The sequence below is a fragment of the Trematomus bernacchii genome, unplaced genomic scaffold, assembly GCF_902827165.1.
Source record: "Trematomus bernacchii unplaced genomic scaffold, fTreBer1.1, whole genome shotgun sequence".
In the NCBI taxonomy this organism is placed as follows: Eukaryota; Metazoa; Chordata; class Actinopteri; order Perciformes; family Nototheniidae; genus Trematomus; species Trematomus bernacchii.
In genome coordinates this window covers 3432530-3443864 of record NW_022988066.1, presented here as the reverse complement: position 1 = coordinate 3443864, position 11335 = coordinate 3432530, and the positions used below count along the sequence as shown (strand labels likewise).

Sequence of the window (11335 nt, the reverse complement as noted above, 5' to 3'; positions counted from 1 at the left end):
AAACAGAATGTGTATATGCAATGTAATGTAAAAATGTTTTTGATTTTACACACAGTTTTTTCTTATGTTTTGACTGTGCCCCCTTGCATTAATACGATGTATTTTTTGCTCTGATTTGCAGCGCGTAATATGAGGAAGCCTTTTAATGGGCTGGATCCTGGAATCAGACTTCAGGGCTTCCATTGTGTTTAGACCAGGAAGCAGCATGCGAACAAATCGGTGAGTGTCGAGGCCTGTCAAACCCCCGCCCTCGTAGCAACCAGCTACACCAACCCAGCTTTGGGGGGGATTCTATACACTTCCTGCTTATCCGGACAACCTGCGCCAAACACCATGGAATTCCTGCTTCCCATGAGAAGTCGAGACAGGATGGCTTCCCCTGGCTACGAGCCTCTTCTGGACCCTCCCAGCAGCTGCACCAGGCACCAATACCATTGTGTCAAAAGAAAGCTGCGCTCCGGACGGATTCTTGGCTTCATCATCAGTATGGTGGCGGTCTGCACATTCTGTTCATGGAGTGCCTTGTCGCTGGTCACAACGGTGGCAAAAGAGCTAGAATCGTCCGCTGAAGGCTCGGCAGAGGCGGCAGGGCCCCAAAGAACTCTTCTTCAGTACCACAACCACACAGCCAAGCCAGAAGACACACCGGTTGCCATGCGGTCATCTGCAGAAGATATGAATCACGGGGACTATCCAACGGATTACTTCAGCGTGGAGGACAGACGTCAGGGCTATGTGGCTTTTCATATGTTTGGCATGTTGTACATGTTTATAGCATTAGCCCTTGTCTGTGATGAGTTCTTTGTTCCAGCGCTCACTGTCATCACAGAAAAGCTGCAGATATCCGATGATGTTGCAGGAGCCACCTTCATGGCGGCAGGTGGCTCAGCTCCAGAGCTCTTCACTTCTGTCATAGGAGTCTTTGTCTCCCACAGTAACGTGGGTATCGGTACCATTGTGGGCTCTGCCGTCTTTAATATCCTGTTTGTGATCGGGATGTGCGCCGTGTTTTCCAGAGAGGTGCTGCACCTCACCTGGTGGCCTCTGTTTAGAGACGTCTCGTTCTATATCATCGGCCTGCTCATGCTCATCTACTTCTTTTTGGATAATCAAATCACAGTGGGGGAAAGTATCAGTCTGCTGATGTGCTACAGCTGCTATGTGACATTCATGAAGTTCAATGCCAAAATAGAACTTGTCATCAAGACTTTACTGGGCAGCAACCAGGTGGATGAGCTTGAGACTGCACCAAAGGTGAGCCTTAATCCATCCATCCATCCATCCATCCATCCATCCATCCATCCATCCATCCATCCATCCATCCATCCATCCATCCATCCATCCATCCATCCATCCATCCATCCATCCATCCATCCATCCATCCATCCATCCATCTTCCCTATTCTTAGTGTTGGATACCCCTACATCTACTGGAGGAAATCTGCATCTTTCAAGTGTTTCTTTAAGTCGACAGGGTTATACAAATGTTTGGGAAGAAACCTTACTGTTTTTCTGTCAGTTTCTCTTTACTGAAATCTGGGCATCTTTTCAATACCTGGGGGAAAATAGGTCAACCAGTCATGGCTGCTGACACTGGGAATAGACGTGCTCCTGTTGTGGGAAGCAAATAGGATGTAGAACAGACTACCCCTCTGTAAGGATTTAAAGATTTCTATTAACCTGCCACCTGTGCATCTTGGACAGTTCCAGATGCAGAACCAGAATTCAGAATCTTGGTGCTGACTAATTCTAGGAACAGGCCTCGACTACTGTCACTACTTATATTAATAATTATAATAATTACTAATGTAACAGTCTGTTAAATGTTCCGACTTTAACTGGGTTTTGATCCAGTTTTCAGTCTTATTCCCATCAACCATCAAGTGAAGATGGCCACTCTTCCTCTGAGTCTTCTGTCACAATCTTCACAGACACATTTCGATGCCATTGAACATTAAAAAGCATGCAAAGGAAAGCAGGTTTTTATTCACGTACGTTATAATTTTACACATGGAAAAAACAATGCAAAATTGCCAAAAATCACACTCATACATATTTTCGTTTTTTAAATTCACTTCCAGGATTGATTCATTTCAAGTTATGGTTTTGTGTGCATCTTTTTAAATCCAAGATTCAATCACACACATTGTTAGATTACATATTTTCATAATACCCTATATATTCAAGACAGTTAATAAAATAGACCCAAATTTGAGAGAGGGTTGAAATTAAACTCAAAGCACATTCTGTATGGAGAGGGAACAGCCTAATTAGTCCAGAAATCCTTGTAGCATCTCTTAAACCTCATCAGCGAGCTCCCTCCTTCATCTCCCCTTGACTTTGTCCTGACATTAGAGTGAAGTGGTCTCTTTAGTCTTTAAGAAGGTTGTTGCTGTTGTTTGTCCCCTATTTCAGCTCATTAAACATCATTATGTTTTTGAAGAGCACCAGTGATTATGTATCCAAACATGGATTACTCATGGATCTTATAACAGCTGCAGTCCACCACAGTTTTACGATAGGCAGCAAGAATTAGCCATGAGAAAAGATTTGAATGAATTAACAATGTCATAGTGTTTCTTTCTCTGAAAGGCTGACTAATTCTTACAGGAAGTTGATCTAATGACAACACACTTACACAAACATCGATCACAGTGCAATCACTTAATCAATCACTTCATGTGAACAAGGAGAACATGACGGGAAAGTGTGTTTTGGGAATAGCTTGGAGTGCACTTTGGGCTGTTTGTTCCAGATTCAAGAAAGAGTGGGGAAATGATGATACAAAATGGTTCAACTCACACACAGATACACTGAAGAGGTTTTTTGTTTTTCACATTTGTCTCTCCGTGTTTTCCTGTCTGTGCGTGCAGTTGGAGGCAGATGTGTTGCTCTCTGATGTTGTTATCACATACGGCTCTCAGGTGACAAAATTACTAAAAACTGCAGTAGGCTGTTCTTAGAGCAGCTTGCCCTTAGCGTAGACGGACATCACCCATCACCAGTTCTTCGGGGGCGTATACAGCGAGTGCACATTATCTGGCTTTTGTTGGTCCCGAAACATTATCAACAGATTATTATGTATTTCAGATAGTGTGAAGTGAAATGTTGACAGAAACAAATTCTACAACACTGGATGAAAACACTTCTTAGAAGGGGACAACTATTTTAATGGTAGGGATCCAGGCCAGGAGAAGTTCAAGCTTTCAGGGAAAGATGAGCTTATGATCACCAGGACACAAGATGGTCCAATCTAATTGAAATCTCCTCCCCTTAAATGCTCAGGTCACTGTCAACAACAAAAAATGCTACCCCAGAAGCATGACTTTTTTTATATCAAGCAGTCACTTATATATAATATGAATATTTGGCTTTTGTAGTCTTTTTTCTATAATAGATTGGTAATAGCTAATTTAGCACCTTTCCCCCTGGCTTTCAGTAGTATCTGTACTGTGAACTATATTTATCCAGTTTTCTATTTGATGATTTTCTTTAAACGTGAGCACAGTATTTTTGGGTGCTCGTCAGTGTTGTTAAAGGTCTGTTTGACATGTGTGCCCTTCTGGGAATCAGCTGTACTTCAGGCCGCCTCACTTCAACCCAAGAACAGCTTTTCTCATTCTGTCCTCATGTGTTGGTAGCTGCTTAATAATCCCCCGAGGTTAATGCCTTTTAATCCCATTAGAGCCACCAATAATAGTCAAATGCTCCCAGGGGGAGCAAGAATCAGCAGATCACTGAGAGCAAAACGACTGCCGGCTCTCTCCTCAGCCTGCGGTAGTGCTCATAACTGTAGTCTGGTTTTCAGTTTAAGCAAAGTTATAGATGTATTGTTTTTTTTTTTTTAAACATAGAGTGTGTCTGAGTAGACAGAGAGAGAAAATGTCCGAGGGTTTTTCTTGGTGATGGCACTAAAGAGGACAATCCCCTCTGATCCCGTTATTAACTGCTTACCTGCGGTGACGACAGCAAACATACAGCCCAGAACATTGAGTCTCTGCATCTGCAACTTCATAATCAATAAAACGTAACATTTACTTGCATAAGAATCTGTCCAAAGAAGGATGCTGTAATTATCAATAGTTATTACTTCTCATGTTATAAGTGTAGCTTTATTGCTGCCCTTAAGTGAAGGTTTTTTAATATTCATTGCTTAAAATTTAGATTGTTTTATCAGATGGATTTTCAAACTTTTACATAAAAATGCTTCTAAATGATGAGTTGTTCTGTTGAGCCAGGCACTTAATGCTTACTTATTCAAGTATAATTTCTCCCTAATTTATGTTTTAAATGAGAAATCATGTAGCTAAATAGTTTTTATACTTAACAAACAAAATGGTTGGTATTTGCTGGCTGATGAGAAATGTTAAACGGCATGGTGACCTGTGAAGGTTAGTGCGGGACTTCACACGCAGGCTTGAAAAGTACCAGTCTAAAAGTAGTGATTAATCCTGGCTAAATCCCACAGCTCGGACAGTCAGGTGTACACTGGAGGTGGGGGGGGTGGTGGTGTTGAGAGAGGGAAAGAGAGCAAGTCAGGAAGGAAAATGTGAATTTGAGTAGTGATCTGATTGTGCCTCAGTCTTTCCAGGGAGGACTATTAGGATTAAAGTGAAGTTTGGTGTAAATCTCTAGGATTTCCGACTCTTTCGGTGTCTGGACTTGGGATAAGACCCCTGAACTGAAATAGCAGCTCAGTCAAAGGTTACAAATCAGCTAAGCTTGAGGCTTTCATGTTCTTCTTCTTCTCCTTAACAGATCATCTTTAGGTCTCAAAAGCCATACTTTATGACTTGAACAATCCCTGATCTGCATGCAGTAACTCTTTACTTTTGAACTACTTAAACGATATGCTTAAGTAGTAATTAACATAGTTTAGATGACTATCATGCAAAATGACCCAAAAGAGAAGGTTTTAATGAATTATTTCAATGGCTAATATTGTAATGAAGCCTCATAATCTACAACTGGTATAAAGTGTACATATGTACAAAATATAAATGCTAGCTGGAGCAAAACATTATATTTCTCTATAACTGATAGATAAATGACTACACGCAGCTTCATAATCAATGCAATTTGTCAATACGAGTAATGTATTTGCAAAATATTATATATATATATATATACTGTTCAGGTCTGGCGAGTTTACTAGCTGCAGGCTGGTTATACCATAGGTAGGCCTACACAGTAGTTGACTTTATTCTTGCAACCTGCTACAAGAACCTAAACATTTTAGGTGATTAATCGTGGCTGTATCCTGTAGGAAACATGCGGAGAGGTGTTATGTCACACAACACATCCGCAGCGGAGTGACTTAGGGTAAAGGTGACAAAGATCAGCAGCTTCTCAAAATAGGACACAGTATGTCATGCAGTATAAAAACCTGTTTCAAAAGACAGCACCAAACAAAATCCAGTTTCAATGTCAGCAGGTTCTGCAGAAGGTTATAAGGAGCCCTTTGAGCACTAACCAACCACAACTAATGCCATGCTGGCCTCAGCAATCACATGGATATTACAGACAAGTGTCTCCAACGTCTTCCTTTAAATGACTTATTTACTGTTCAATATGTTTCTATTCATTTTATTAATAAAGAAAACCAACATAACTGAACCAGGTTTACTTAAGGTTGTTGCTTAAAGAATGATTAAGAAATGTTCTCATGTGTTTTAGTTGGTTTTGTGTAAGAGGTGAATCCTATAGTATGTGCATAGAGTGTTTAACGAAAATCATGAACAGCAGCCAAATCTGGATTGGACAAACATGTAACTCATGATAGAAGTGAAACTATAAGAAGACTATCTTTAGCCTTGCTTTAGCTGCCGTAACAGCAGCAGGTGTCTTGTCAGATGCAAGCTAAAGGGATTATCTGCTCAAACTCTGTGGCCTCCATCATGAAAACGCGTCAACAACTAAACCCTCCACCTCCCTCCGCGTGTTGTTGGTCATTGTTTGTGTTTGTGCTTTTGAAAGAGTCAGGTCAGCTACATCTTAAGGTATTGGCTGTCTTTATGTGACATGTATCCTTATGATGGGAATTGGGCAGTGTATCAATAGACAGGGAGCAGTGACATCTGCTGTGTGATGTCATTATTTGTGTAAGCTAACTCTGTATCAAGTTTAGCACTACATAAGTGCAAATATAAGGCACACAAGGATAAATAACCCCAGAATAAATAGTGCCGTTTTGGTTATTTGAAAATATCTGGCACTGTAAATATTCATACAAACCTGTCCTATTGGGATAAGAACAAAGACATTACTTTTCTTGATTACGTCCAGTAATTACATAAATGCAAAATATATTTCTTGAAAATGACCTCTGATCATCAGTCAAATAAAAAATGGTCTGGACTCAATGGTAAAAGAATCAAAATAGAAGTATGAGTTGAGCCATTGATTACGTGTTACAGTGTACTCCTGCCCCTCTCTCACGGAGCAAACATTCGTATTTGATTCACGCCCTTCTTAACATACAATAAAAGCTTCTTTACTGGGGGTGTCTTTAGAACAACATGATATATTTGTCCAGGGCAGAATGTCAATGTGGTGAAAGACACCTGCATGTGAATGGTTGTAAGGTGACAGAGAACAGCTTGTGCAAACATCCTTATTGAACTGTTCAAACAAAGATTACAATAACCTTTGATTATAAGATATCTACCCACACAGTCTTAAGTTCCCATCTGTTTTTTTAATATTTCCAAATCCCTGATTCCCAAACCAGACCCTCCCCATGCTGACACCTCTGTGCTCTCACACAACACCACCACAGACTCCTGTCCCAGCCAGTGGACTCTGTGTGTGTTGTGTGTGTATGTGTGTTTCTTCACTGTACGTGGTGACACCACTGTGCTGTATATGTCCTCTGAAGAAATGGCTGGGTTGAAATTATCTTAGTCATCCTGTGTGTGTGTGTGTGTGTGTGTGTGTGTGTGTGTGTGTGTGTGTGTGTGTGTGTGTGTGTGTGTGTGTGTGTGTGTGTGTGTGTGTGTGTGTGTGTGTGTGTGTGTGTGTGTGTGTGTGTGTGTGTGTGTGTGTGTGTGTGTGTGTGTGCTTGTGTATAATCCTAGTTTTTGTGTCCGAAAAAGACCCCATACCTTTTGCACTGTTTCGCTCCCTCTGTAAGTAAGAGGTCCTTTAGAGTTACTGTTATGATACTGTTCCTAAAAAGGAGTTTATGTGTGTTTCCGTTGTTCCATCACTGTTTACTGAACATCTGACGAGTGATCAGGATGTAAGGTGTTGAAGACATTCAGTTTCAAGTTAGCTTAACACATCTGTGTTTATTCGGGTTCATTTAACTGCACTGCCACTATTGTGTTTTTTACATCTATCCCTATGCTATGATATTTTCTGCTGACCCTAAAGTATTGGACACCCCTCCCCGCTTGTTTGTGACAAAACCTATACTGTATATTGTTTTCTTTCTGTGTGTCTTTAAAGGTGAATGAACCTGTCAATGATGAGAACAAGCTGACGGTGAGTTTGTGTTTGTGTTTAAACTTCTTTGTGTAATGTCTGGTTCGGGTCATATTATGTAAATGGTATTAATTGGCCTTCAAATATTCCCATAGTAGTCTATGTGTCATTTTTAAATATACATATTTTACAGTCATTCACAGAATATATATTCATCGTTTCTCTCTGTATTTATTTTGGTATTTGTACAGGCCAAACCGAGGCTGCAGAGGGAGGGAAGCTGTGCTTCTTTACACAACTCACTGATGAGGAACAGTATCTTTCAGCTCATGATACACACACTCGACCCTCTCAGTGACGAAGGTACGGGTAAGACTTAAAAAAGCACGACACACACACACATACTGAAATGCAATATGATCTCTCGAAAAAAATAAAATGTCAAAATCAGAGGATGCGCTACAATTGAATTGACATTGTATTCATAAATAAACAGCTTTAGTGAAGATTATGATTCAGACAAGGTTTGGGTGAAGGGATACTGTCTATGGAATGTCTTCATTTGTCTAACCACTTTTCATTTTTCTCTTTACCTCTTTCCTATTAAAAATAGTCCCAGCTGTGGAAATACACCCACCATTTCACAAAGCATGTATTAATACAAATACATTTTAAATGTTCAGCAGAGCAAGCTGGACTGACTGAGTCTCCTTCCATTGAATTAGGGCGTTTCAAAGAAAAAGCATCAATCCTTAACAAAATGGCCAAGCAGAAGTGTAAAGAAGATGCTGTCACTGCTAACGGTGTAGGTGAGTAACAGCGACGTATGAATCTGTGTTCCTCAGACTGAATGAATGGACACTGAGCAGTGAGAGTTCTTACAGCATCATTTCCTCTTGCACTTTTTATTTTGGTACACATTTTCGATATATTTAATCAGTGTGGTAGTTTACTGCCAAACATGCCCAAATATAATAATAGATAGCTTTGACAGAAAATGTATCATTTTATCATCAAAAGTTATATTTTATTTGCTCATGTATTCATGTTTTAACAGCAAGTTGTGGATTATTTTATGCTATATAAATGGTAAAATACCGTCAATAGAAACCACATGTACTCCCAATGAATTATCTGATACTTAAGCTCTGTTCCTTTCTCTCTTCCTTTTCTTTCCTCCAGCCGATAAAAACATCCCAAACAGTTCAAACGTTGCAGTGGAAGTCACACCGCCCAGTAACGGTGTTGCAGGAGGAGAAGAAGAAGACGTATGGCTGAATGTTATATTGAAATATGATTAAATATTTAAATAACTATAAACACAGTTGATGTGAAGTAACAAACTCCTTCTTCAGGGTGATGAAAATGATGACGATGAACAGCCTCTGAGCCTGGCCTGGCCCGACACCAACAGGAAACGTATCATCTACCTGGTTATCCTGCCCATCATCCTGCCACTGTGGCTCACACTGCCCGACGTCAGGAGAGAGGTGACACCACACACACATGAGCACACACACAAACAATGAAAATCATGTTTATGTGTGTACACGTATGTAAGAGCAACTCATGTAAAAATAATTTATTTTATATCTCACATTCACACGACATACTTGCATAATGTTAATTTAGATACAGAACTGTTCCACTGCTGTGTTGACAATTTCGTTTAATTTTGAAGCATGAGAAAATGTAAAAACACTAATCTAGTAGGAATGCACGATTGCAAATGTTTGACAATGACAAAATGCCAATATTTTCCAAGTCATTTTGGCCAAATGCAGATGGCAAAACCAATATACACAAACAAATGTTTTATATAAGAAAACCACTTTAATTTAGGTTACATATTCATGACCTGCTCAATAAATATGAGAGCTACAGCAGGTTCCAGTAATGTTTTTTTGTTGTCGTTTTCTTTACCTCTTGGACTATACATTTGCATCCAAATGCTTTATTATGACCTTACATTAAGTGTGAAGTATATCGAGGGGGGTGGGGGGGTTAATTGTTGAGTGTGCGGTATAAACTGAACTTTTTTTTTTTCTTGTTGTCTCAGACCTCGGCCAGATTCTTCCCTGTCACTTTTATCGGTGCCATTTCTTGGATTGCTTTCTTCTCCTACCTGATGGTGTGGTGGGCTCACCAGGTACGTTCTCTCTATTTGTCTCTCATACAACAACTCTCTCCTTTTCCTGAGGCCTTTCTTATGAGTCAGTGCAGCATTAAGGGTGTTGAATGTGTGACCACGGCAGCTAATCCCAGCTAATCCGCCTTGATCCACAGCCAGATCAACCTGTACTGCTCTATTTTAACAGTGCAGATGCAAAGACGGGCCTGAAGCATGAGGTCATGTTGTATGCAAGGTCACTGAGGAGACGCACGTGCCATTTTTGTGCCAATAAATGCAGAGCGCAGTCGCCATAAATGTTAAATATCTGTTGGATAGAATAATAAATATCACAAGTCAGTTTATTTATTATGAGGTTACATTTAATTAAATGTATCACTAAACTGTAATGTTTAAGACTCCATGATGATGCCCTTATTTATGATATAAATACAGTTGTCATGAACGGGAAAATAAGCTCCAGAACAAAAAAATATTTTTTTAAACAAGCTACTTACATCTGAATTTCTGCTGCAAAGTTGGGCATTTTAACATAGTGGTCCGTGGAAATTGACACGCTTTTGGAGCCAGCCTCAAGTGCCCATTTTATAACTTCAGTTTTTAGAACATCCAAGTTCAATCTTCAACCCCGGAGGTAACCGCCTAGTCTGACATGTTTCAGGAAAAATTAGCAACACGGTAACAAGAATCTTTGGACCAACATGAAAATGATGCCGTTTTTTTAACTGTACAGCTGCAACTTGTTCTTCCTTTCAGGTTGGAGAAACGTTCTGGATTACGGAGGAGATAATGGGACTGACTATACTAGCAGCCGGCACTTCAATCCCGGACCTGATCACCAGTGTGATTGTGGCGCGAAAAGGACTGGGTGACATGGCCGTGTCCAGCTCTGTCGGCTCCAACATCTTTGATATCACTGTGGGGTGAGTCCAGAAAACAACAAGAACACACATACAGAGTAATAGTCCAAAGTCATATCTGTTTTTAAAATGTTCCTCTCCTAACTTAATAAACTCCCTTATCTCCCTCTAGTCTGCCATTCCCCTGGCTCATCTACCACATCATCAACGACTTCAAACCGATCCAGGTCAGCAGCAACGGACTGTTCTGCGCCATCGTCCTACTCTTCCTCATGCTCCTCTTTGTCATCATCTCCATCGCGGCTTGCAACTGGAAAATGAGCAAGTCTCTCGGCCTTCTCATGTTCCTGCTGTACGTTGTGTTCCTGGTCCTCAGCGTCATGCTGGAGGACAAAATCATTACCTGCCCCATCACCGTCTGAGAGAAGCCACTTCCACCTAACGCCAGAGAGCTGAAATTAAGAGCGAAGGGGTTCAAGTGTACCCTGATTTACTATAGGAGAGGAAGGACGCACAGACAAAAACTGTCTATCTGTCTCACATACATATAGAAGACACACTCACACATCCAAACACACGCAAGTTAGGCAGGGGTACTGACTGAAATCAAGGCTGCAAATTCACACCGGTGCATCACAGCCATCCAGCAATGGCGTACAGAACGAGCTTGTACGTCATTGACACACTTTATGCCACCCAGTATGAGTGACTCGTCTCTGTTTGTTCCATGTGACTTCATTCAGTTTCCATTTTCTGGTTGAACCTGACGAACAAGTTATGTGAACGCCACCTGGGATGGGAATTTCCATACGATCACCAGAGATTGTTTTGGGGGTTTTTTTCAAATAGAGGACCATGTTGCAGTATACAAACTACCCTCGCTACTCATGCAACCAGCCAAGCAATGCAGATGAACTGT

The 11335-nt window shown here is 40.7% G+C and overlaps 1 protein-coding gene across 1 annotated transcript; it reads left to right on the top strand.

Moving 5' to 3' along the window:
- The first annotated feature begins 333 nt into the window (after window positions 1–333).
- Window positions 334–10852, top strand: slc24a2 (solute carrier family 24 member 2). Its single transcript, XM_034120720.1, has 9 exons — window positions 334–1254; window positions 7450–7485; window positions 7677–7794; window positions 8151–8234; window positions 8608–8693; window positions 8781–8915; window positions 9485–9574; window positions 10313–10479; window positions 10589–10852. Exons 1-9 carry the CDS (start codon window positions 334–336, stop codon window positions 10836–10838), a joined length of 1887 nt encoding a protein of 628 aa, XP_033976611.1. The 3' UTR covers window positions 10839–10852.
- Window positions 10853–11335: the final 483 nt, after the last annotated feature.

Excerpts from the sequence above, each read along its gene's own strand:
- slc24a2 (XM_034120720.1), top strand. The coding sequence starts at position 334 with ATGGAATTCCTGCTTCCCATGAGAAGTCGAGACAGGATGGCTTCCCCT. Across the intron at positions 8,694-8,780 it reads CAGGAGGAGAAGAAGAAGAC|GGTGATGAAAATGATGACGA; the intron begins GTATGGCTGAAT and ends CTCCTTCTTCAG. Across the intron at positions 8,916-9,484 it reads TGCCCGACGTCAGGAGAGAG|ACCTCGGCCAGATTCTTCCC; the intron begins GTGACACCACAC and ends TTGTTGTCTCAG.